The following is a 27,696-nucleotide window of genomic DNA, read 5'->3' as shown; positions in this document are numbered from 1 at the left end:
CTCTGGTCATGTTTCTACAGCAGGTTGTTGTTTCTCTGGTCATGCAAACTCCACACAGAAAGAGATACCCCACCTGGGTAACCTGGTCCCCAAGCGTGAATCGAACCCATGACCTAGCTGTGAGGTGACAGTGTTAACCACTACACCACTGTGCCACAACAAGCAGTGATACTTAGCTCGGTACAACTGCAGGTTCCTGCAGGCTGTGTGTGGGCGGATATTCTCATCTCTCGCTCTCTCTCCCCCTCTCTTCATCAGGCTCAATTGTGTCTTTCTCCATGCGGTTGCTCCACGCTGAGTTGCCCCAGTACCTGGCCAAGCCACAGGAGGCGCTAGACCGCCTGTATCACCTTAAGACCATCTGCTTCACTGTAAGTACACAGACACACACACACACACACACAATAAGCAGTTTTAGATACACACACATGCTTAAGAGGCTCTTACAGGTACATACACATGTGACATACACACACTGGATGAATGCACGCCTGCGTATACCATAGAAACATAACACACACTTATGGACACATATACACATTTTTCTAGATGCAAATTCAGTGCCCATAGTTACCATGCTTAAAGAAATGTTTCCCAGTACCGGTTTCCCTTGTCCTCCCATGTTTACACAGTGCAGTATTTAACCCTTTATCTGCCAGGGATTATTCTGATTTTATGCCGTCCTCTGCCAGCTCTATTTGTCTATGGAGAAGTTCCCCTTCTTTGCAGGGCTATAACTTTTTTAATTGTATTGCTAAATTGACATTACTATGGCCCATTCAACATCAAGTATCTATCGTTTAGGATGTAGCAACGTTCTACTTTTTCATTCACACATTCATACTAAAATATGGTCTAAAGTATAAATATGTTTTTATCGTTTTCTGCAGCATTCCATAGAACGTGAGTTATAGCCACAAATACATATATTAGATCATCAAATGTAGTTTGATACCGATTGACGTCAGATAAAAAATTTCAATTGTACAAGGTCCTAAACGTCATGCCTCATCATCTGCTGGTGACCGGAGGGGGGGGGGGGGGGGGGGGTTATAAGTCTGTGGCCGACGTTAAATGATTCATGTAGTATGGGCGATATATATATCAGAGCAGATTATACGGTTAATAATAATCAAACACGCTGAAACTCACCGCGGCTTCCTCTGACCGTTGGGTGATCAGCGTGGAGCAGAAATATCGCTATTATGGGATGTTGATATATGTGATCCATTTCCAGGTTGTATAATACTATATGCGTCCAAATCATGTTGTTTATCGAGTTATTTGCAACCGATCGATGTCCAGTGTATCGAGCTGGAGTCCCGCTAGCGATAGCGAGTGGCCGGACGAAATATGGGTGAGCACCACTTCCGGCGCGTCACTTCCGGTTTGGCGATTCGCCGATCGGCCACCAGATGGCGGTCTTGAACCGTTGGAGAGTTGAGAGGAGATCTACAGGAGATCTCAAGTCTCCGTGTGTGAAATATGATTGCCATGACAGATTTTTGAAATATTGATCTCAAAGACGCTGTACGACGTCATTGGCAGATTACGCATGGCGGAGTATGACGTGTTAAGTCGTCCTTGGCGATTAAAGGGTTAATAGTCCAGCGTTACCTAAAGCCCTCATTTTAGAACCTGATGAAAACCTCTCCTTTCTACACTCTGTCCTTGTGAAGACAGTGGGTCCAACACTCTGTCCTTGTGAAGACAGTGGGTCCAACACTCTGTCCTTGTGAAGACAGTGGGTCCAACACTCAGTCCTTGTGAAGACAGTGGGTCCAACACTCTGTCCTTGTGAAGACAGTGGGTCCAACACTCTGTCCTTGTGAAGACAGTGGGTCCAACACTCTGTCCTTGTGAAGACAGTGGGTCCAACACTCAGTCCTTGTGAAGACAGTGGGTCCAACACTCTGTCCTTGTGAAGACAGTGGGTCCAACACTCTGTCCTTGTGGAGACAGTGGGTCCAACACTCTGTCCTTGTGAAGACAGTGGGTCCAACACTCTGTCCTTGTGAAGACAGTGGGTCCAACACTCTGTCCTTGTGGAGACAGTGGGTCCCACACACTCTGTCCTTGTGAAGACAGTGGGTCCAACACTCTGTCCTTGTGAAGACAGTGGGTCCAACACTCTATCCTTGTGAAGACAAAGGTCCAACACTCAGTCCTTGTGGAGACAAAGGTCCAACACTCTGTCCTTGTGAAGACAGTGGGTCCAACACTCTGTCCTTGTGGAGACAGTGGGTCCAACACTCTGTCCTTGTGGAGACAGTGGGTCCAACACTCTGTCCTTGTGAAGACAGTGGGTCCAACACTCTGTCCTTGTGAAGACAGTGGGTCCAACACTCTCCTTGTGGAGACAGTGGGTCCAACACTCTGTCCTTGTGGAGACAAAGGTCCAACACTCTGTCCTTGTGAAGACAGTGGGTCCAACACTCTGTCCTTGTGAAGACAGTGGGTCCAATACTCTATCCTTGTGAAGACAGTGGGTCCAACACTCTGTCCTTGTGAAGACAGTGGGTCCAACACTCTGTCCTTGTGAAGACAGTGGGTCCAACACTCTGTCCTTGTGGAGACAGTGGGTCCAACACTCTGTCCTTGTGAAGACAGTGGGTCCAACACTCTGTCCTTGTGAAGACAGTGGGTCCAACACTCTGTCCTTGTGGAGACAGTGGGTCCCACACACTCTGTCCTTGTGAAGACAGTGGGTCCAACACTCTGTCCTTGTGAAGACAGTGGGTCCAACACTCTATCCTTGTGAAGACAAAGGTCCAACACTCTGTCCTTGTGGAGACAGTGGGTCCAACACTCTGTCCTTGTGAAGACAGTGGGTCCAACACTCTGTCCTTGTGGAGACAGTGGGTCCAACACTCTGTCCTTGTGAAGACAGTGGGTCCAACACTCTGTCCTTGTGGAGACAGTGGGTCCAACACACTCTGTCCTTGTGAAGACAGTGGGTCCAACACACTCTGTCCTTGTGGAGACAGTGGGTCCAACACACTCTGTCCTTGTGGAGACAGTGGGTCCAACACCCTGTCCTTGTGGAGACAGTGGGTCCAACACTCTGTCCTTGTGAAGACAGTGGGTCCAACACTCTGTCCTTGTGGAGACAGTGGGTCCAACACTCTGTCCTTGTGGAGACAGTGGGTCCAACACTCTGTCCTTGTGAAGACAGTGGGTCCAACACTCTGTCCTTGTGAAGACAGTGGGTCCAACACTCTGTCCTTGTGGAGACAGTGGGTCCAACACTCTGTCCTTGTGGAGACAGTGGGTCCAACACTCTGTCCTTGTGGAGACAGTGGGCCCAACACTCTGTCCTTGTGGAGACAGTGGGTCCAACACACTGTCCGTGTGGAGACAGTGGGTCCAACACTCTGTCCTTGTGAAGACAGTGGGTCCAACACTCTGTCCTTGTGGGGACAGTGAGTCCAACACTCTGTCCTTGTGAAGACAGTGGGTCCAACACTCTGTCCGTGTGGAGACAGTGGGTCCAACACACTCTGTCCTTGTGAAGACAGTGGGTCCAACACTCTGTCCTTGTGAAGACAGTGGGTCCAACACACTGTCCGTGTGAAGACAGTGGGTCCAACACACTCTGTCCTTGTGGAGACAGTGGGTCCAACACACTCTGTCCTTGTGAAGACAGTGGGTCCAACACACTCTGTCCTTGTGAAGACAGTGGGTCCAACACACTCTGTCCTTGTGAAGACAGTGGGTCCAACACACTCTGTCCTTGTGGAGACAGTGGGTCCAACACACTGTCCGTGTGAAGACAGTGGGTCCAACACTCTGTCCTTGTGGAGACAGTGGGTCCAACACATAATGTAACAACCCACAAACATGTCTGTCACCCTGTCAATCTTCCTCTTGACAGATTCAAGAGAACCTGGAGGCGGGCCTGGCGGAGGACGGCAGCATGGTCACTCTGACGCAGGACAACAGACAAGGTAACGGACACAACAGACATGTGGCTACTGGCTACAGACAACACACACTGAGCCTGGATGGCAACACACTAGGAGGAACAGAGAGAGGTCACACAACACGTGCTGCATGCGCTGAGGCTGAGCCACACCTGCCGTCCAGAAAGATCAATACAGATCAATCCCTTCTGCACCACCAGCCCACACACCACAGTGTGGAACACTGGCTCTGCTCCACTCACCTACACCTTATGTTCTGCTCTGCTCTGTTCTGTTCTGCTCTGTTCTGTTCTGTTCTGTTCTGTTCTGTTCTGTTCTGTTCTGCTCTGTTCTGCTCTGCTCTGCTCTGTTCTGCTCTGTTCTGCTCTGTTCTGCTCTGTTCTGTTCTGTTCTGTTCTGTTCTGCTCTGTTCTGCTCTGTTCTGTTCTGTTCTGCTCTGTTCTGCTCTGCTCTGTTCTGCTCTGTTCTGCTCTGTTCTGTTCTGTTCTGCTCTGCTCTGCTCTGTTCTGCTCTGTTCTGTTCTGTTCTGTTCTGTTCTGCTCTGCTCTGTTCTGCTCTGTTCTGTTCTGCTCTGCTCTGCTCTGTTCTGCTCTGTTCTGTTCTGCTCTGTTCTGTTCTGCTCTGTTCTGCTCTGCTCTGTTCTGTTCTGCTCTGTTCTGCTCTGTTCTGCTCTGCTCTGCTCTGTTCTGCTCTGTTCTGTTCTGCTCTGTTCTGTTCTGCTCTGTTCTGCTCTGCTCTGTTCTGCTCTGTTCTGTTCTGTTCTGCTTTGCTCTGTTCTGTTCTGCTCTGTTCTGTTCTGCTCTGTTCTGCTCTGTTCTGTTCTGCTCTGCTCTACTCTGCTCTGTTCTGCTCTGCTCTGTTCTGTTCTGCCCTCATCTCTTCTCCTTTCTTCTCCTCCCCTCTTCTCCTCTTTCCTCTCTTCTCCTCTCTCCCCCTCATATCCTCTCTTCTCCTCTCTCCTCCTCTCTCTTCCTTTCCTCCTCGCCTTTATCCTCCTCATTTCCTATCCTGTTTTGTCCTCCTCTCCCCTCTCTTCTCCTCTCTCCTCCTGATCTCCTTTCTCCTCCTCTCTTATCCTCTCATCTCCTCTCCTCATCATCTCTTCTCCTCTCCTCCTCTCCTCTCTTCATCTCTCCTGCTCTCCTCTTCTCCTCTCCTCCTCTCCAGAGTTAGTACACACAGCCATATATCTTCATGCTCAGCTTCACTCACGGATATGCGACACTAATTTGGTGTCAGAACTTTTTTTGAGAGTTGATTCCTGAGTCTAGCTAAGCAAACCAAAAAGCTGCCTATAATTGGGTAAACTGCCAGGGTGTGTGTGTGTGCGTGCCAAACCCTGCCAGTTTCTCTCCTCTTCAAAAAGTGATCTAATAGCAGTAACGTCACGGTGACCAATTGCAGCCACTCTTATTGTCTGGGACCAAATACGGCCACGCCCCACTCCCAGCAAAAAGTGGGAATCTCTAGAATGGGTTTGGGGCGTCGCTGTATGCGGAAGTAGCTCTCAAGGTGACGATTAGACAACACTTTTTTGTTGTCAGTAGATGGCAGCATTGGTTTAAAATTAAAGGCTGAAAATGTTGAGAACTACAACACTGCATTTCCCAAGAGCGTTAGCACAGGTCGCAGGTCACTGGGATGGGTCTATATTCTCCGACGTGATCTGAACAGCGTTAAACTATTACTGCAACCTCGGTATAGCGACCGCGAATGGCCAACTAATTATCTTAACAAAAGTGCGCTGGTAGCATTACATATGTTGTCTAAAGGGGGACATATGGTACAATTTAAGATTCTAATGATAATCGGCATATAAAGGACAAGATAAAGCATCGTTAATTTGTAAGAAACCTCAATGAAAACGGCGCAGGGTGCTATTGTTATGAAAATGTGATAGAATCCTATACAAATGTGGACGCACTTGGCCTACGTTCCGTTACTTGGCCCCACCCCTTTCTCTCTCTCTCTCTCTTTCTCTATCTCTCTATCTCTCTCTGTATATATATATAGTCGGGTCCATACTTTTTAAACACAATTGTCATCATTCTGGCTCGTACACCACCACAATGGATTTTAAATGATGATGCTTTAAATGCAGACTTCCAGCTTTAATGTGAGGGTATTTACATCCAAATCAAGTGAACGGTGTAGAAATTACAACAATTTATATGTGCCTCCTGGACAATTGGCTGCTCATGTGTGTGTTATCCCCTCATTATTTAATTTACAAGGTGCAGATAAAAGGTCTAGAGTTAATTTCAAGTGTGGTATTTGCATTTGGAATATGTTGCTGTCAGCTCTCAATATGAGGTCCAAAGAGCTGTCACTATCAGTGAAGCAAGCCGTCGTTAGACTGAAAAAAACAAAACAAACCCATCAGAGAGATAGCAAAAACATTAGGTGTGGCCAAACCAACAGTTTGGTACATTCTTGAAAAAATAAAGAACGCACTGGCGAGCTCACAACACCAAAAGACATGAAAGATCTGAGATGACAGGATGACAGAATAATTATTTCCATTCACAACAGTTGACCAGATCATGAACATTCTCCAGGAGGTAGCTGTATCTGTGTCAAAGTCTACAATCAAGAGAAGACTTCACCATAGTGAATACAGAGGGTTCACCACAAGATGTAAACCATTAGTGAGCCCCAAAAACAGGAAGACCAGATTAGAGTTAACCAAAAAAGAAAAAAAAAAAATGTTTGTTTTGTTTTAAAGCATGTACAGTTCTGGAACAACATCCTATGGACGGATGAGACAATGATCAACTTGTACCAGAATGATGGGAAGAGAAGAGTATGGAGAAGGAAAGGAATTGCTCATGATCCAAAGCATACCACCTCATCAGTGAAACTCTCTCTCTTTCTCTATCTTTCTGTCTTTCTCTCTATCCCCCCTCTTTCTCTATCTTTCTCTCTGTGTGGTTCTCTCTCTTTCTGTCTTTCCATCCCTCCTTTTCTCTCTCTCTCTCTTTCTTGCTCCCCCTCTTTCTCTATCTCTCTCTCTTTCTCTCTCTCTCTATATTTATCTCTCCCTCTCTTTCTCTCTCCCTCCCTTTCTCTCTCCCTCCCTCTCTTTCTCTCTCTGTCTCTGTTTCTCTCCCTCTCTCTCTCCCCCCTCCCTCTTTCTCCCCCCCTCTCTCTCCTACGCAGACAGTCAAGTCAATAACTTCACACACCAGACCCACTGAGTGATTAGCTTATCTTACACACACACACACACACACACACACACACACACACACACACACACACACACACACACACACACACACACACACACACACACACACACACACACACACACACACACACACACACACACGCATACCCCCACATACTCTCATCTCTTGTGTAGTGATGAATACTAATGTGAGTGTGAACCAGCTTCTCAGTCTGAGAGGAGCAGAAAGTGCCGCAATGTCTCCTCACCTCCTCTGTCTAAAGTAAGACATGATGTGAGGAGAGGGAGGGAGGGAGGGAGGGGGGGGTGGAAGAATAGATAATAAGCCAAGCTGTGGAAGAGGAGGATGGATGGATAGATATAACATGTTTTAAATGTGACATTGTGTACTAACAGCATTAACAGTAGATAGATATAACATGTTTTAAATGTGTGACATTGTGAACTAACAGTATTAACAGATGGATAAATAGATAGATAGATAGATAGATAGATAGATAGATAGATAGATAGATAGATAGATAGATAGATAGATAGATAGATAGATAGATATGAGTTTATAGAAATCTCGGTGCATTGGATGGGAAACCGGATGAATTGGACCCAAATAAAGGAAGCTGTCATGAAACTGTTGTAGTCCTAAGAGAGAGGAGACCCGGGCTTTCGATGGACGTCGACATTTCATAAAACTACACTACCCAGCTCACACCAGCCCCTGTCTAAGCTGGAGGGGCTGATTTTTTCATTTATAATTTTATTTTCATGATTATAACTCATGGGTCGTACAAACCTGAACGTTATTGCCATAAAATGCAACGTATATTGTTTCTATATCTTTCTGTGAACGTCTACCAAAAGAAAACGCTGAAAATGGTGGATCTATGGAGTTCATTCAGCACCTTCTTGAGATCATGTGTACAAACAATCTAAGCAAATGAATAAAGGGCAGATTATTTACAGGGGGGTTTGTAGATACAGTACAGAATTTTGCCATCTGGACACATGCAATTTGAAATATGAATATAGAATATGGAATATCGGGCCTATAAATGACCTTATTATGGCCAAGTCACACATCTATGGATCGGGCCAAATCTTCTCTTTCCAATGGCAGAGTTTAATCTGGATTTAGTACCACCAGGAAATCTACTGTAAGTACAGTTAATGTAAATTTCTCCACCATTTTTCATCAGATTGCAACGCGTCTTTTTGCTAGACGTTCACAGAAAGGTAGATAAACTAATTGCGTTCTATTTTATGGCAAAAAGCGTGCCGGTCTAAACCACATTGCATGCGTGCACCACAAAGGATAATAGTGATGATCTAGCGTTGATTTCAGGAAGATCCGATAATCAGGCGAAAAATTACAACGTGTTTATTGAATTACACAAAAACACTGTTTTCTTGTCTTTTCCCTGGAATTGCTCAGAAGCGGCTGGACTATGTTCATATTCAAAACGGTATCAAACGGAAATGTAAGGATGAAAAAATAATCTGTTTTTTGCACGTTGACCAGAAGTAGCTCAATGAGACTCGAGGGCGTTATTAGACCCATAGTGATACTATAAAATATAGGTTTAGTTCTACAAACTACAACTACGTTTACATGGGGTTAATGGGCGGCACGGAAGTGGTGGCCGCCAACGACGATTATATATGTGTTTGTCCGACAACCGTTGAACGCCAACCATGTATATATACGTTATTTGATCGTTATTTCTTTTATTCAATATTTCTATTCATTACAGGCCCACTGACTCTGGGTTAACATTGGGAATCGCATTGAGAAAGCCTAGGTGCAATACCGGCCGCATCACACTAGATGGCGGTATCGAGCACCCTTTCTACCCTTGTATCTTTCTCTGTGGGACGGCCCCAGGTCCATGGTTACATTCTTCCTTGTCGGGCAAGACGAACGGTTCTGCCGGTTACATTGAAGCGCGTCAAATATCTCCGATCCATATGTTGTGGTGAATTATGCCGTCGAGCAAATGGACATTGGATATACCAGATGGCGATCAAACAATTGGAATATTCTTTTTTGATTACTTCCGGCCACAGGTAAGGGCGATTTTACATCATTTTACATTTGAGCTTGATCCTGCAATGCTTTCATACTGATCGGTCTGATAACCTTTTTTAGTGTTCAATGCGACTGCCGTTACTGACAATCAAATAATCAGAAACGACCCCCCCCCCCCTTTCATGCATTCATGATGGAACATAATAGCTATGATCTAGACTTGATTTTGGGATAATAGCGTATACAGGCAACACATGGCAACGTGTACAATGGAATCGACGTATACTGCCATAACTAAGCATTTCATGAATTATCCTAGACCGCTCTAAAACCATACTTATATTCACCACGGTAACACGGGAATGTATGGATGGAAAAATGATCTCTTTTTTGCATCTTGACCGGAAGAAACTCAATGTCAAATGACTATAATATTGTATCCATGGCTATAATATAGAATATAGATTTAGCTCTACAAACAAGGTGACTAACTCCCATCGTTTACAGCGTGGCAATAGCTACCACAGGATAAGGCTAATAGCTGGCAGCCAATGAGTTAAAATCATTGGTAAACAAAAGTAGTGCTGAAAATATACACTTTGACTGCTGTTTTGACAGGGTTACGGTCTTTACTCTTGGCTACATTTGAAAAAGAAACGCAACATTAATTACTACGTTCTGTATTGATGGATTTATGGCGTGATATCAATCTCGTACCAGTCCGCTCGGGCTTAAGAGGTTAACAGTATTAACTATAATAATAATAATTGTTAGACTAGAAGTCTTTATTTGTAATGCAGTTTTAACACACACACGCGAGATGGGCGACCCACAGGAACACACACACACATGCACTGAGTCGCAGATGAAATGTCTCTCTGCACTTTTCCCATCCCGTCGTCCTTCCCCCCCCCATGGGCAGCCGGGAGCAGACAGGCGTCAACATGAGCCGCGCCCCGGGGACCAATCCAAGTGCTCCTGTTCGTCTTCGTCAAGGACGCCACAGCGTTAGCGATCTGTTGTGCATGTTTTTCCATTGGGTTTATCTTATCGGGGGGAAACCCTTGCGAGCACGGGGGGGAGAACATGCAAACTCCACACAGAAAGGCCTGGGAGATACCCCACCTGAGTACCTGGCAACACGGAAACCTGGTCCCCAAGCGGGAATCGAACCCTGGACCTTCTTGCTGTCAGGCGACAGTGTTAACCACTACACCACCGTGCCGCTTAACAGTGTTAACTAACATTATTAACTAACAGTAGTAACTAACAGTGTTACAGTAAGACTGTTATCTTCTCTACAGCTTCTCTTCAGCTGTGGAGGTCTCGTCTCAGCCGTGTCATGTACTCCATGGCCAACTGCCTACTGCTGATGAAGGTGCGTGTGTGCATGCGTGTTTGTGTGTGCGCATGCGTGCGTGAGTGCGTGTGAGTGTGAACATGCATCTGTGAGGCTCTTTGTGTGTCGTATGAATGTGTCTGTATGTCTATCTGTGTCATTGCGTGTGTCAGACGTGCGTCTGGGTGTGTGTGTGTGTGTGCGTCATTGATGATTGTGTGTGTGAGTGTGTGATTTCTGATGCTCCAGCCTAGTGGTGGATTCACGTTGAAATCCCCACAGACTGACCACTAATTGGATTCTTGGTCAGAGAGGAGAGGGTGTTGTTGTTATCAGGGGTCTGGGGTTGGATTTGGGAGAGAGAGCCACAGTGCCATCTACTGGTCACAGTCTGGAATTACATCTACACGCGCACACACACACACAAACATTTCCATTTGTGTTTGTTTAAATCTCAATTCGATTTCCATTTCGTCAGTTAATGTTGTACGTACTGACAGAACAGGGTCTTTGTATGTATGGGTAGAAATAGTCAGTTTCAAAGTAACTGCCGTTATGATAACGGGCAAAAACTGAAATTAATTCAAATGTTTAGTTTGTTTCAGTTAGTTTTGGAAGCAGAAATCTTTTTATCAAAATTGCTAAAAGAACACAACCGTTTCTCACAACCATGAGAACCCTGTTCACTTCCACCACAGAGACGTCATATTTCTGTCTTTATGTTCTTCGGGGTCCTGGTGTTCAACATCAAGCTCACAGTGACGTTGTGATCTGTTACCTCGTGTGACACGGCCAGTAAGATAACTTCAATACTTCAAGTTTCAAGTTTATGTTTATTAGTTGTTGTCACAATAAAATACATGTACTTTACGGTGAAATGCTTGGTTCTGTATGAGCCCCTGAGAGTGTGCTTCATACAGTAAAAAAGTAAGTAAAAGAGGAATATACAATCTAAAGTACAGCCTCTGGTACAATCTTAAGTACAGTGAGTAAAAATGTGTAAACGGTGAGGTACAAATGCAGACAATGGGGTACAATTCAAAAGTATGATATTTAGACTACTGCCTGACGGCTGGGAGGAACGGTGGTGCCGACAGCAGACGACAGGGGCAGCTGGTCACTGGTTTGTTTGTGGATGACCTTTAGATAAGAGGTAAGACTGCTGGAACGTGACGCGTTCTACTAAAGTGAAATATCCCTTAAACTTTTTTTTTTACCACCCACGCGCAAACACACTGCCCTCCATCCCCAGCGAGCCAGCCAGTCAGCCAGTGAGTGATGTGTTGTGTGGAGCTGTGACTACAGGGTTGACTAATGCTCTCTCTCTCTCTCTCTCTCTCTCTCTCCTAACCTTGCCCTTTACCTGTGTCTCGCTTGTCCTCTCTCGCTCTCTCTCTCTAACTTTCCCATTCATGTGTGCCTCTCTTGCCATCTCTCTCTCTCGCCCTTTACCTCTACCTCTCTCACACTCTGTCTCTATCACTCCATTTATCTTCCTCTGCGTCATTCTCCTGCTCCCTCTTTCCCACTTAACCTCTTGCCTGTCTCTCTCTTGTCTCTCTATCTTGCTGTCTCTCTCTCTCTCTCTGTCTATCTCTCTCCCCCTTCTCTCTGTCTATCTCTCCCGCTTCTCTGTCTCTCTCTCTCTCTGTCTGTCTGTCTGTCTCTCTCTCTGTCTCTCTCTATAGGACTATGTTCTAGCAGTAGAAACATATCACTCTATCATCCAGTTTGAGCCTCAGCAGAGAGTCCAGCTGCTCAGTGGCATCGGACGCATCTTCCTGCAGGTACACACGCGTGTGCACATAAACACACACGTACACACACACACACACACACAAATGTACACACACACACACTTAACACATACACACATACATACACACACACAAACACAGAGTACACACACAAACACACACACATAAACACATACACAAATACACACACATAAACACACACGCATATTGTAAACACTTTGATTCCACAAATGATTATCAAAGGTTCATAGGATGTGAATATTGACTGACTGGATGCTTGTGAGGACATCCTACACACTGGACTCCAGTCCCAAAGTATTACCTGTGTGTGTGTGTATGTGTCCAGATTGGAGACATTAAAACAGCAGAGAGATACTTCCAGGATGTGGAGAAAGCCAGCCAGCCCAGTCACGCTACATTTGTTCTCATGAACAGGTAGGTGTGTCTCTCATGAGGTACAAGACAGGACAAGCTGTGTTACACATTATGTACCTTTAAACAAGCTGTGTGTTTACACATTATGTACCTTTAAACAAGCTGTCTGTTACACATTATGTACCTTTAAACAAGCTGTGTGTTACACATTATGTACCTTTAAAACAAGCTGTGTGTTACACATTATGTACCTTTATAACCTCTTAACACATTGAGTGCCAACAACGAGATATCTCGTTGTTGGCCGCCATGCGTTGAGTGCCAATGACGAGAAATCTCATTATTTAATCGTTATTGCTTTTATTAGCGATATCCATTCATTTTTCATCAATCCAGCCTCACGTTATCATTGGGACTGTCTATGAGCTTGAAAAGGGCAAATACCGCCCCCTATCGTCTCCCGGATGGTATTGCACCCATTGGAATGGACTCAATGAAAATGCATGTGAAAAGAAAACTCCGGATTCCACATTTTACTTCTCAGGCATGTAACCCGAGACTACTGCATTCATTGGGGACCCTCAGAGCAGCGTGGAATGTGTTTCGAGTACATAACGTTGGATCAATAAACGCGATCAATATTTGGAATGGCGATCAGGAATTGGAATAATCTTTTTGCAGAACATCTGATCTGAGGTAAGGAATCTATTTTACCAGTCTTGGGGTAATCAGATGTTTTTTTCACATATTTCACAACGTGTGTGTATGTGTGTATATGACGTTAGCGCTGACCAGGTCATAGATAATCGATTTTTCAGCCCGCTTCTCTAGCGTGCATAAGTACACATATACTATCGATAATCTAGCGTTTATTTGAAAACGATTAATAAATCAGCCGGAAAATGACAACGTGTTGTGTGTATTCCACTAAAGGGCGATTCCTGCGGAATCTTAAATTTTTTCTAGAAATTTTCAAAAACTTCCGTTTTTCAAAACGGTATAAAACGGAAATGTACAGATGAAAAAACAATCCGTTTTGTACATGTTGACTGCAAGCAAGTCATTGATAAGCGACGGGGCGTATTAGACACATAGCCATAATATAGAAATAGCTCCACGAAAATCATGAAATATCGGAAAATCAGTCCCAAAAGGCTGGCATTCAAACGATAAATAGTGCGCCCCCCTGCTGGCACTCAATGTGTTAAGGTTCGACGGCCCTCAGTCGTGGCACTTTGCTCTCGTCTGTCAGCTCCGGGCTGCGTTTCTCCCGATCATTCAATGCATTGTTGGAAAGTTGAATTTGCCACCTATCGATCGTCACCACACTCAACCTATTGCGTGCTTCGAGTCTCGAGTTACAAGACTAAATATCCGGCGAGCGTAATTTGACAAGCCGCTCCCACGAGTGACCACGTCCGGTTGTAAACGGTCCTGAACTGACCAGTCACCGCTGATGGCGAAAATGATTGACCACCATTGTAGCCAAGGCACATCTGCTCCGAAAGCGATCCCAGACGAGCGCTGATTGCAACGAGAAGGGGGCAGAAGAAGACCAACAAGTTCTTTGTTTTGACTCGCGCCTCTGAATGAATGGAAGTGGACGGCCATTTTGGATAATCACACTGAATTATTGTGGTACACACATGCCTGTTTTTAAGTTCCAGCTGAGAGGTAGGAGCTGGAAGACATAATGGTTCCATAGCCTGAAGTCTTATGTAGTACAGGTCCAAAGTTTATACAAATCCCACGAAAAATTTGTGTTTAGGTTTTTGTAATGTGTGTAAAAATTCTGCGTGATTATCCAAAATGGCTATCCACTGATATTCATTTCGCCTCTTGAGTCAAAACAAAGGACTGCTTCGTCTTCTTGTGTCACCTTCCCCCACTGTCAGCGCCTGTCTGAGATCGCTTTCGGAGCAGACACTCGTTGGCTACAACGGTGGTCAATAATTTTCGCCATCAGTGGTGACTGGTCAGTTCAGGACCATTCACAACCGGACGTGGTCACGGCTTGTCAAATGACGCTCGCCGGATGTTTCGTCTTGTAACTCGAGAATGGACCTTGAGTGAGGTGATGATTGAAAGGCGGCAAATTGACGGTCCGATCCTTAAGTGATTAAACAAACTGTGTGTTACATATTATGTACCTTTAAAACAAGCTGTTACACATTATGTACCTTTAAAACAAGCTGTGTGCTACATTATGTACCTTTTAAAACAAGCTGTGTGCTACATTATGTACCTTTAAAACAAGCTGTGTGCTACATTATGTACCTTTGGAAACAAACTGTTACACAGTATGTACCTTTAGAAACAAGCCGTTACACATCATGTATGTTTTAGTGTCTTGTCTCTTGTCTGGCTCGTGTGTTGGTCTGGTTTCTTTCAGGTCTTCTCACTGTGTTACACTTCCTCTCTGCCGTGTCTCCTCTCAGGTCACACCTCTCCAGCATCGCTGCTCATGTCAGACAGGTGGCTCATTCACTTGCTGGCACATTTTAATTAACTAACATATGTATGTGTGTGTGTGTGTGTGTGTGTGTGTGTGTGACAGGGCGTTCCTCTCTCTCAGCCAGAATAACTATGCTGAAGCGCATGCAGCCTTCGCCGATGTGTTGAAAATTGACCCCAAAAACCCAGTGGTGAGTTCTGCTGCCACATCTATATTACCTGTAGTTAGAGTATATATAGTAGCTGTAGTATATCATTTAAATTTTTTACACTAAGGTCCTGGCCAAAGCGCTTTACAATTTTGTTCCTCACATTCACCCATTCACTCACACATTCACACACCAACCATGGCTCATCGCGAGCAGTTAGGGGGTAAGTTGCTCAACGACACTTCAACATGCTGCCCGGGAATCAAACCAGGAACCTTCGGACTACCAGACGACTGCTCTACCTCCTGAGCCACTGTCGCTCTTGATGCTAATCCCCTAATTACTCTTGATGAGCACCTTGCATGGTCGCCTCCGCCGTCGGTGTGAGTAAATGGGTACAAATGTGAGGAACAAATTATAAAATGTTATATAAATGCACCATTTACAACTACACTAGTAGTACTAATTTGTATATTTTGTACCCAATCACCTGTACATTGTATATTGCTGTTACACTTTACTGCTACATTTGCACTCTGGTTGGATGCCAAACCTCTTTTCCGTCGTGCTGTACTTGTGCTGCATGATGACAATACATTTCAATGTAATCTGATCTAATACACCCCCGGTCTCCTCCTCCTCCTCCTCCTCCTCCTCAGGCCAACAACAACGCGGCGGTGTGCCTGCTCTACCTGGGCCGTCTGAAGGAGTCCCTGGGGCAGCTGGAGGGCCTGGTGCAGCAGGACCCGGCGCTCTACCTGCACGAGAGCGTCCTGTTCAACCTGACCACCATGTACGAGCTGGAGTCGTCGCGCAGCACCCAGAAGAAGCAGGCGCTGCTGGAGGCCGTGGCGTTCCGCGAGGGGGACAGCTTCAACACGCAGTGTCTCAAGCTGGTCTAGACACCCACCGACCCACCGACCGACTCAAAAGACATTATGAGGACAGGCCTGTGATACTATTAAAACTAGTAATGACACGGTGCTGTGCTTTGCGTGGATGTGGTTCAGGGAAGTGAAACCCCCACAGGGAGGGAGAAAGAACAGTGTCGTTATGAGCGTGTGGCGCTGGACAGCGTTTTCCCCCCTCAAGCCTATATTACTGCTAATATCATATTTGCTCCATTTAAGACAATTGATGAGGATGAATAGAATATAAATACTTTATTTATCCCAAGGGAAATTGAGCACTACAGATCGCTCACAGTAAACGGTAAACATTTAGGTAGGTCAAAAACAAAAAGTCACGAATAAGAATAAAGAATAAAATACGGTCCGACCGGGATATACATTCGGATATGTATATACATTCTAAAATATACAGCCAAGAATATACAGTAAAATGTAGAGTAATTAAAGTAAGTAAAAGTCCAGGAATATTTTGCCAGACTACTGTCACCCTGTGCTCAGTGATGCAGTGAGGCACAGTGATGCGTTATAGAGTCTGATGACTGTTGGAATGAAGGCCCGGCTTAGTACTGATGTGGTTTTGGGAGAGCAGGTCCACTACAGTTTTATTCATGTCACCCAGGAAAGAACAGTGATACTTAACCTGCCAGGAGGACCCAGTAACGGGGTGACCCGCTTAAAAAAGGTAGAATGTGGAACGCCGTCAAACAGTGACCTCTAGGCAAAGGAGACTCACTTGGTACTGCACTTTGTTTACATCTTTTGTTTTGTTTTGATGGTTGGAATTGAGTGGGTATAGGGGGTAGGGGTTGCTATCATTGGACACACCTCAGGCTCTGCCAAGAGATCTGGAGAAACCCACACTATGTGTTACTATATAGTATGGTATAGTATAGGCACTTTTGCCTGGAGGTCGCTGTTTGACAGCATTATAGATTCTGTTTCATTCCTGCGAGGTTGAATATGGAACAGATGGCTCTGAAGGCTGGTAGACTCACGTTTGAAAAACGGTGTGTGTGTGTGTGTGTGTGTGTGTGTGTATCGGACTGGGTTGTTTTAAATGTTTACCATAGATTGGTTGAACCACATTTCTTAAAGAAGTATTACACCACTAAATAAATGTCACAAAATCAAAGTATGAACCTGTGGGTAACGTGCACATACATAAACACAAACACATAAACTATGGTCTGGTAGTGGTGTAATACATATACGTACACATATAAACTCATCTGGTAGTGGTTTAATACATATACACTACAGTCTGGTAGTGGTTTAATACATATACACATATACACTACAGCCTGGTAGTGATTTAATAATATAGTCGGGTCCATAAATATTTGGACATTGACACAATTCTGTCGCTGTACACCACCACAATGGACTTGATCATTGATCAAGATGTGCTTAAAGTGCAGAGTGTCAGCTTTAATTTGAGGGTATTTACATCCAAATCAGGTGAACAGTGTAGGAATTACAACAGTGTGCACCGCCCCCTTTTTATGTGATTTTTGGTCAGATTTTTAGTCTCTTAAAAAGGTGAATAGAAATAGTTATTATAGAATAGTAATGCCTACATTGTTCACCTGATTCAGATCTAGATACCCTCAAATTAAAGCTGAAAGTCTGCACTTAAAGCACATCTTGATTGTGGTTTATTAATACATGTACAGCCTGGTAGTGGTTTAACCTCTTAACTGGCGCCCAGAAAAGTGGCTATTTTTAAACTTGAACTTGAGGACTGCATACTTTTTCTGAAAAGTGTATCTTTATACTTTATACTTATAGCACATGCATAAGCCTGGTCTCTTTTGAAGGATAACATTCTGAAGTGTCTGATACAATAAGGAAAGATCACTTTTGGTGCTAATGAAATAGAGTAACATAGGTCTGAACTTGAGTTGTAGAAAAACTTGTTACTCACATTTTTCTCTAGTAGTTGCAATATCCAAATATAGTATTTCCAAAGAAATTGTTATGAGCTGGAAAACACCCTGGGTCCATAGCCTGAAGTCTTATGTAGTACATGTCCAAATTTCTTAAAAATCCGTTCAGAAATGAGTTCAGAATAATTTTCGAGATCGCCAAATGATTGACAGAGCTAGAGCCCAGAGAGTCTGGGGTGGTGATAAATAAAAAATAGCTCTGCCATGTATTTTGGCGCACGCCTCGCATATCGGCATGTAACTCGGGAACTACTGAACGGATTTTGTCGCCTGAAAGGGCAATCGACAGGCAACAAATATGGCTTTAATATTGTATTTAAAAAAATGCAGAGCCGAGACGCTAGAGGTCGGCAAAGTGGCTTGTCGCGCCGGTGCGCAAATCGTCCTCAAGAGGTCCCGGGGCCGGGTCGGTGCCAGTTAAGAGTTTAACACATGTACAGCCTGGTAGTTGTTAAATACATGTACAGCCTGGTAGTGGTTTAACATGGTAGTGTAGTGGTTTATTCTTGACTGCTAGTGACCTTGGGCATTACACTGGGCTCCAACAAACAGTTTTGGACGTTCACTTGAAACTACAAAACATGTTAAAGTTTGAATGATGCTTTCTTCCTTTCTCTGAGCAGGCAACACTCTTGCTTGAGTGTCTTTGGTATAAAATTGGTTAAAAAAAAACATGAGTAGAACAGTCACTTTCTACTTTCAGTTATGTAGTTTTGTTTTTCTTTTTTACCTCATTGAAAGAGAAGAAATAATGTTTGTTTTCAAGTGAATCCTGGTTCAGGAGATCTGCTCATATCAACTAAGGAAATGTAATGTAAAATATGTGTAATCCAGAACCTGTATATATATATCATAGTAGGGGAAATATTGTAAAGACAATTTATATTATTTCAAATCATTTCGTTTATTGATTTATCCAATTGTCTCCAAGTAGCAGTGTACATGTTGTTGATCAGAATCCATGTAATTCTACTGTATTGTACTGGATATGAAAAAAAGGAACTTAACTGATCATTTCGAAGTTAGCTGTGATTATGAAAGAATGGATCCAATCATAATAAAAAATATTGAAAATAATAGCAGTGCTTTTATTTGTATGTACAGGTTGTCAGAAATCAGAACTATACTGTGTAATACAGGTAATGGCCCACAATTGACCTGAATAGTGTTTTAATTTAATTCCAAAAAATGGAATAGCTTGTGGGAATATCTTAAGGGAGTTGGATACATAATTAATTTTCATAATAGTGTTAGACTTATTTTTCTTTCTCGAATCACCTACCTATTACCTAGAGTACAAATGTGTGACTAATGTTTGACAGAATCAAGGCACTGTGTGTCACCTATCGTTACATGTAGCTCTGCAATTTCTTAAAGCACAATCCATGACTGCATTACCATAATGATTGTGTGTGTGTGTATAATGACGTACTGTGGGCAATCTGAAAAGTATCTTTACGCGTAAATATAACTACTTTAATTACCTCCAACACTGTCACAACATGATCCAACTAGACAATAAAAGGTGATCAGCTCAGGTGCTGATCCTGTTCTCTCAGGCGAACTGTAGACCAGCTACATACTTGTGGCGGACATCAAAATCATCGGCTGGTCTGCTGTGGGCTATCCATACAGGCTCCCCGACAAACAGTCTCATGGCTTTAGTGTAGTTCTGTAGAAACAAAACCATCTTAACGTTATTCATATTAATGATGTTGACGCATTACGTGTTCATGGTCCACCATAAAGACATGCATGGTAGGCAGGGACTACAGATGAAAACTAGCTCATTAGCTAATTCTGGCACATTTACATTGATGTGGAGACTGAAGATGTTGATTAATGTGCACTGTCCCTGGGTAAAAAAAATTATACGAAGATGATCAGTTTACACTTGGAGACATTCCTTGTCATATAGTCCGTGTCCAGGGTTTCTAGTTCCTACACAGTTATTTTAAAACCCCTCCTCTGTGCAACCCAACTAAGGCTCCTCAACCACTGACTGATAATGCAAGTTGTATTATCCAGTAATGACAATTTACCATTGCTGATTAGTTTGGCTCGTTAATTTTTTTTTTTAAAGTAATACATACAGATAACTAGTTACTCAGTGATATTTTAATAGCTAATGTATTCACTTCTCCAGTATTTAGCGATTCCCACGATTGCAAGAATTAACGCGAATTCCACCAAACCCTGCGACATTTGCAATTGTTTTCAAATTTGATCAATCGCCGAAATATTTCTGCATAAAATGGTCGGGCTGCTCACAATTCTCTGGTTCTTCTGGTTCTCATGGCCAGTTTGGACACTTGTTACCTTGCATTCAGTGTGTGTACTAGTGGCAGATGACAGACGTACGCTCTCATCCAGGGTGAAGCAGTGGTAGATGGACCTACAGTACACAGCATGATTCAGTGTCTACTGTCTACTAATGCAGGGGTTCCCAAAGTTCTCAGGCCGCAACCCCCATTTAATAAATGGAAATGTATGGTTGAAACATGCAAACGTTCAAACGCACACACACTAATAAGCATTGGAGGCTTTTAACCAGGGCCAGACTGGGGAAATCATTCAGGCCAGGAAATATAGCCCCAGTCAGGCCACTTTTTAAGCGGGGGGGGTCCCCCACCAGGACATTTTGTGTTACAAAGACTTAATTTCCTGTATTCTGGTGCAGGAATTGTTTTATTTGTACCCTTTAAATGCCAGTGTTTGTGATGGGATGAATGCATAAAAATTTACTTTTTTTTAATCTGTACTAATGGATGACAGTCAGACGTACGCTCTCATCCATGGTGAATCGGTGGTAGATCCCGGCCGGCAGGGTGATGAGGTCTCCCTTGGTCATGGAGATCCGGATCCAGCGGTCCTCCTTGTCCCTGACGTCAAAGTAGGCCCGGCCGTCTAGGATGTACCGGATCTCATCGTCCAGGTGGAGGTGCTCCTCAAAGAACATTTTCAGCTGAGGGAATGGCAGAGGGGGAAAGGCCTAAATAAAGCTTATGCAAAGTGCCATGTCTGTGAGCCACCACTAGGGTGGCTGTTCAAGAGAGAGCGAGACCAAGTGACCAAGAGAGAGAGAGCCAGACCAAGTGCTTTGCATCTTAAAAATAGTAAAGTAAAGTACCATGTCCAACAAATAAGGCAAAGGTTCATCAGAGCACATCTACCTTGTTCTCTTCATGTAGCCCTGTCTTTCTTAATAAATATAATTGTCTCTTCACCCGTCTTTATTAATAAATATAATCTGCCTTTTCACCCGTCTTTATTAATAAATAAAATCTGCCTCTTCAACCCTATGTCTTTATTCATAAATAGAATCTGTCTTTATTAATAAATAGAATCTGCCTCTTCACCCCTATGTCTTTATTAATAAATTACAAGCTAGAAGGGTCAATTAAAATGGTAGCCATCCCTCACGGCATAAGGCTCAGAAGTTGTTAACCTCGTAGTTAGATAGTGTGCCTTTACGGATGGTGATGTCATTTAAGTCTACCTTGTCCTCGTAGTTAGATAGTGTGTCTTCATGGATGGTGATGTCATTTAAGTCTACCTTGTCCTCGTAGTTAGATAGTGTGTCTTCATGGATGATGTCATTTAAGTCTACCTTGTCCTCGTAGTTAGATAGTGTGTCTTTACGGATGGTGATGTCATTTAAGTCTACCTTGTCATCGTAGTTAGATAGTGTGTCTTCATGGATGGTGATGTAGTTTAAGTCTACCATGTCCTCGTAGTTAGATAGTGTATCTATGGATGGTGATGTCGTTGTAGTTTAATTCTACCTTGTCCTCGTAGTTAGTGTGTCTATGGATGGTGATGTCGTTGTAGTTCAATTCTACCTTGTCGTCGTAGTTAGATAGTGTGTCTATGGATGGTGATGTCGTTGTAGTTCAATTCTACCTTGTCGTCGTAGTTAGATAGTGTGTTTATGGATGGTGATGTCGTTGTAGTTTAATTCTACCTTGTCCTCGTAGTTAGATAGTGTGTCTACAGATGGTGATGTCGTTGTAGTTTAAAGGGGAGATGAAGCATAGCGATAAACAGTCATAGCATCAAATTAGTATTTAGATAAACCACAGAAGAAAATCACGTTATAAAAATAAGCCGTTTCTAAGAAAAAACGATTTGTAATGTCCATTTATGTAGCATTTATGAACATGTGCGCCGCCATTTTGTTGCTGACGTCACAGTGTTGGTTTGGTGTATACACTGCTGGTTATCTGCATAGTAAACATGGACTGTCGGGTCAGTCAAATGTTGCCTACCAAACAACAGGACCGCGGTGGTTCTTTTTGTATTGCTCCTGGCTGTTCAAACTAATTTTACCGTGTGAAAGAGAGGAAAGTTGGTTAATTTCCACAAACTACCAGTGAAAAAAACAGTGTTGTTGGCACGTTGGCTCAGGCTGGCTGCACTCAGGCGGCGCGATCAGCCTGTTGGACAGGGAAGGAGGATCTGCAGCGAACACTTCATTGCCTCGGATTATGTTGATTATTATGTTTGTTTGTCTAATCAGCTGAAGCCTGATGTGGTTCCCTCGGTCTTCGACAGACGGACCGGCCCAGGCAGTTCAACCAGCGTCGCGGAGCATTTAGCATACTGGCTGCCTAGCTACGGTTCAACCAGCGTCGCGGAGCATTTAGCATACTGGCTGCCTAGCTACGGTTCAACCAGCGTCGCGGAGCATTTAGCATACTGGCTGCCTAGCTACGGTTCAACCAGCGTCGCGGAGCATTTAGCATACTGGCTACCTAGCTACGGTTCAACCAGCGTCGCGGAGCATTTAGCATACTGGCTACCTAGCTACGGTTCAACCAGCGTCGCGGAGCATTCAGCATACTGGCTACCTAGCTACGGTTCAACCAGCGTCGCGGAGCATTTAGCATACTGGCTACCTAGCTACGGTTCAACCAGCGTTGCGGAGCATTTAGCATACTGGCTGCCTAGCTACGGTTCAACCAGCGTCGCGGAGCATTTAGCATACTGGCTGCCTAGCTACAGTTCAACCAGCCGAGCATCGGGAGCTCCAGCAGCTTGTCGATGTGCTAATAGCCTCGGCAAGCTAACGGTAGCTGGCTCCAGCAGCTTGTCGATGTGCTAATAGCCTGGAGCCAGCTACCGTTAGCTTGCCGAGGCTATTAGCACATCTGAGGACAACAGCAGAGAGGGTAGGCTCTTTTAACTGAATACTGTGTACATCATTTTGAAGTGTGTGACTAAATTGTGTTGTGGAAATTGTTTGTAATTAGTTTCACCCAGCTGACAGAAACTGGAGGTGTGGCCTTTGTGCATGTAGTTAAGTGGGCACTTGTGACAGTTTTTCTGCTTAAATACCAGCTTTTTCTCTGTTGGATTCATTCTGAGGACAACAGCAGAGAGGGTAGGATCTTTTAACTGAATACTGTGTACATCATTTTGAAGTGTGTGACTAAATTGTGTTGTGGAAATTGTTTGTAATTAGTTTCACCCAGCTGACAGAAACTGGAGGTGTGGCCTTTTGCTGCAGGTGTCACTCATCAGTAATTAGTGATAGTGATTTAAAGACTTGCTGGCATAGCGTCAGCGAAGCGTCGAGAAACGAAGAGGGACAAAGAGGAGGAGTTTTCCTGGAGTTCACCGCAGAGGGATCCACCGATCCACCCAGTGCTAAGTACACCATAATCCCATATTCCCGTCCCACTCTGCTATTTCCCTACTATCTCGCTTCCTCCCTAGCCCCTTCAACCTCCTCCTACCACTCTTGACACCACAATGTGCCTCATACCTATATCCACAATCTGCTCCTCAAGAACAGAATCAACCCATCCACGCCAGTTTGCTAGCAACCCGGCTAATCTCTCCTACCCTCCTACAGCCACTAATACACCTGTCACAGTACAGGGAGGCTTATGGAATTGTCAATCAGCAGTCAAGAAAGCTGACTTCATTACTGCCTACGCCCATAGTCTAAATCTGCAGCTCCTGGCTCTAACTGAGACCTGGATAACCCCCAATAACTCGTCAACACCTGCAGCATTATCTACAAACTATAACTTCACTCACACACCTCGACCCTCCAGACGGGGTGGAGGCACTGGCCTCATGACATCTCCTTCATGGGCTACAAACCTAACGCAACTCCCAGAACTGTCACTCTCCTCCCTCGAATATCATGCAGTATCTGTCTCTAATCCTTTCAATCTCACCATTGTTACACTCTATCGCCCTCCAGGTCCCCTCGATCACTTCACAGATGAGCTGGACATGCTTCTAAGCTCCTTACCGGAAGATGGTACCCCGCTCCTTCTATTGGGCGACTTCAACCTGCCTGACTCATCTCAGTCGGTCCCAGTGGTCTCCCTCCTACAACAATTTGACCTGACTCCCACTGCCATGCCTCCCACCCACAAAGCAGGCAACTCCTTGGATCTCATATTTTCCCGTAACTCCAGCATCATTAACACCACGGTAACTCCCCTACATGTATCTGACCATTCCTTCATATCCTTCTCACTAACTCTCATGCTTAACCGAAAAGTCTTCACCCCAACTCAAACCGTCTCACTCAGACGCAACCTGCCCTCCCTATCCCCCTCCACCCTCTCCTCTGACATAATATCCGCTCTACCTTTGAGTGACACCTTCTCTGCTCTCCCCACAGAGATGGCAACCTCCACCCTCCTCTCAGCCCTTGCAACCTCCTTCGACAAGCTCTGTCCCCTCGTTGAGAAACCTGCCCGCCGTTCCCCACCCAGTCCATGGCTGACGGATGCAGTGAGAGAACAAAGACAGGTCCTGAGAGCGGCTGAGAGGAAGTATAGAAAGTCACGCCTCACTGCTGACATCGACACATATCACAACCTCTTGTTAACATTCTCCAAAACCATTACTAATGCCAAAGCTTCTTTCTTTCACCATAGGATCGAGGCCTCTGCCAAGAATCTTCGCAAACTGCATGCTACCATGTCCTCCCTCCTCACTCCCCCCCCACCTCCTCCTCCCTCATCTTTTTCTGCCGAAGACTTTGCGATCTTCTTTGAGGAAAAAGTGGAGAACATCCGCAGCTCCTTCTCCCAACCCCCACCCATTCCAAACGCTGAATCGAGAACCTCATCCTTCACTCTGTCATCTTTCTATCCCATTACAGAAGCTGAGACCCTGACACTGGTAACGTCGAACCGTCCGACTACATGCCAGCTGGACCAGCTACCCTCCCCACTCCTCCAGACCATAGCACCGGACATCCTCCCATTCCTAACTGCAACCATCAACTCCTCACTCAACTCGGGGGTGGTCCCCACCTCCCTAAAACAAGCCAGAGTCACGCCCCTCATAAAAAAACCAACCCTGAACCCCACCGCCATAGCCAACTATCGCCCTGTCTCTCTTCTCTCCTTCCTTTCTAAAACACTTGAACGTGCTGTATCCAACCAACTTACTGCTTATCTCTTACAGAATGACCTCCTAGACCCCAATCAGTCTGGCTTCCGGACTGGCCACTCCACAGAAACGGCCCTCATTGCGGTCACAGAGGCACTTCACTTAGCAAAAGCGAAAGGCCTCTCCTCTGTCCTGATTCTCCTAGATCTATCTGCAGCCTTCGACACAGTCAACCATCAGATCCTCCTCGCGGCCCTCGCAGGAATGGGAGTGGCTGGATCTGCGCTGACATGGCTGACATCATACCTCAATGACCGCTCCTACCAAGTGTCATGGAGAGGGACTCTGTCGGCCACCCGCCCCCTCCGGACGGGTGTCCCCCAGGGCTCGGTCCTAGGACCCCTTCTCTTCTCCCTCTACACTAAATCACTGGGTAACATTATCACATCTCATGGCTTCTCATATCATTGTTATGCCGATGATACTCAACTCTTCCTCTCCTTCCCTCCCTCAGATATCCACGTCTCTGAGCGGATCTCGGCCTGTCTGTCCGACATCTCCGCCTGGATGACGACCAACCACCTCAAACTGAACCTAAGCAAAACAGAATTGCTCCACCTGCCGGCCAAATCCTCCCCCCTGACCGACCTCTCCATCACAGTCGAGAATGCAGCTGTGACCGCGTCGCCGACCGCCAAGAACCTTGGTGTTGTCCTCGACGACCAGTTGAACTTCTCTGCTCACATCGCAGCGACAACCAGAACCTGCAGATTCCTCCTGAGCAATGTCAGAAGGATACGCCCCTTCCTGACAAAAGAAGCCACCCAACTCCTCGTCCAATCAACAGTCATCTCCCGCCTCGACTACTACAACGCACTGCTAGCTGGCCTCCCGGCCACTGCCACCAAGCCTCTTCAACTCATTCAAAATGCAGCGGCCCGCCTGATCTCAAACCTACCGAAGTCAGCCCATGTCACCCCACTTCTTAGGGACCTGCACTGGCTCCCCATTGCTGCACGTATCCGCTTCAAGGCCCTCGACCTAGCATACCGTGCGGCAAAGGGAACCGCTCCCGCCTACCTCCGGTCAATGGTCTCTAACTACACACCCTCAAGACCCCTACGCTCTGCGTCTTCTGGCCGCCTCAGATCTACTCCTATCCAAGCTCCCGGAGGGTCATCAAAGAGAAGCCGCCTATTCTCAGTCCTTGCCCCACAATGGTGGAATGAACTACCCATCCCAGTTAGGACAGCCGAATCCCGTCCAATCTTTCGCCGTCGACTAAAGACTCACTTATTCAACCATTATCTGAAATGATAAAAAAAAAAAAATAAAAAAAAAAAAAAAAAAAAAATCTAACCCCGACTAACCTTAATGTCATGCACTTGTCCTAATAAACTAACCTACACTGTAACACGCAACACTTTGATGAACATTGTTACTCAGCTGATAGAGTTATACCCTTCTTGCTGTCTTGTCGCACAGAACTTGTAAGTCGCTTTGGATAAAAGCGTCAGCTAAATGACTAAATGTAAATGTAAATGTAAATGTAACAAGCTGCTGGAGCCAGCTACCGTTAGCTTGCCGAGGCTATTAGCACATCGACAAGCTGCTGGAGCTCCCGATGCTCGGCTGGTTGAAGTGGAGCTAGGTAGCCAGCAGGCTGAATGCTCCGCGACGCTGGTTGAACCGTAGCTAGGCAGCCAGTATGCTAAATGCTCCGCGACGCTGGTTGAACCGTAGCTAGGCAGCCAGTATGCTAAATGCTCCGCGACGCTGGTTGAACCGTAGCTAGGTAGCCAGTATGCTAAATGCTCGTAGCTAGGCCGCCAGTATGCTAAATGCTCCGCGACGCTGGTTGAACCGTAGCTAGGCAGCCAGTATGCTAAATGCTCCGCGACGCTGGTTGAACTGCCTGGGCCGGTCTGTCTGTCGAAGACCGAGGGAACCGCATCAGGCTTCAGCTGATTAGACAAACAAACATAATAATCAACATAATCCAAGGCAATGAAGTGTTCGCTGCAGATCCTCCTTCCCTGTCCAACAGGCTGATCGCGCCGCCTGAGTGCAGCCAGCCTGAGCCAACGTGCCAACAACACTGTTTTTTTCACTGGTAGTTTGTGGAAATTAACCAACTTTCCTCTCTTTCACACGGTAAAATTAGTTTGAACAGCCAGGAGCAATACAAAAAGAACCACGCGGCCCCGTTGTTTGGTAGGCAACATTTGACTGACCCGACAGTCCATGTTTACTATGCAGATAACCAG

At 45.1% G+C, this 27,696-nt stretch overlaps 2 protein-coding genes across 3 annotated transcripts in view; one reads left to right on the top strand and one right to left on the bottom strand.

Moving 5' to 3' along the window:
- Positions 1–16,254, top strand: part of trappc12 (trafficking protein particle complex subunit 12) — a 79,649-nt gene extending 63,395 nt beyond the window's left edge. The window contains exons 6-12 of the mRNA XM_084308754.1: positions 259–371; positions 3,875–3,947; positions 10,441–10,514; positions 12,164–12,262; positions 12,579–12,667; positions 15,165–15,252; positions 15,870–16,254. Coding sequence (XP_084164880.1) covers positions 259–371; positions 3,875–3,947; positions 10,441–10,514; positions 12,164–12,262; positions 12,579–12,667; positions 15,165–15,252; positions 15,870–16,112 — 779 coding nt within the window. The 3' untranslated portion in view covers positions 16,113–16,254. The remainder of the gene's footprint in view (positions 1–258; positions 372–3,874; positions 3,948–10,440; positions 10,515–12,163; positions 12,263–12,578; positions 12,668–15,164; positions 15,253–15,869) is intronic.
- adi1 (acireductone dioxygenase 1) overlaps positions 16,247–27,696 on the bottom strand; it is a 36,890-nt gene continuing 25,440 nt past the window's right edge. Inside the window, exons 3-5 of one of the 2 annotated variants that reach the window (XR_014619417.1) lie at positions 20,853–21,032; positions 17,423–19,739; positions 16,247–17,382 (exon numbers count right to left, since the gene is read on the bottom strand). Coding sequence is in view for 1 of the 2 variants with exons in the window: in XM_084308755.1 (XP_084164881.1) it covers positions 19,623–19,739; positions 20,853–21,032 (297 nt within the window). In the remaining variant the exon portion in view is untranslated. Of the gene's footprint in view, positions 19,740–20,852; positions 21,033–27,696 lie in introns of both variants that reach the window. The other variant, XM_084308755.1, reaches the window with a different exon arrangement.

This window comes from Notolepis coatsorum (genome assembly GCF_963971535.1).
Source record: "Notolepis coatsorum genome assembly, chromosome: 2".
NCBI classification, from domain to species: Eukaryota; Metazoa; Chordata; class Actinopteri; order Aulopiformes; family Paralepididae; genus Notolepis; species Notolepis coatsorum.
This window is presented reverse-complemented; position numbering and strand designations above follow the sequence as displayed.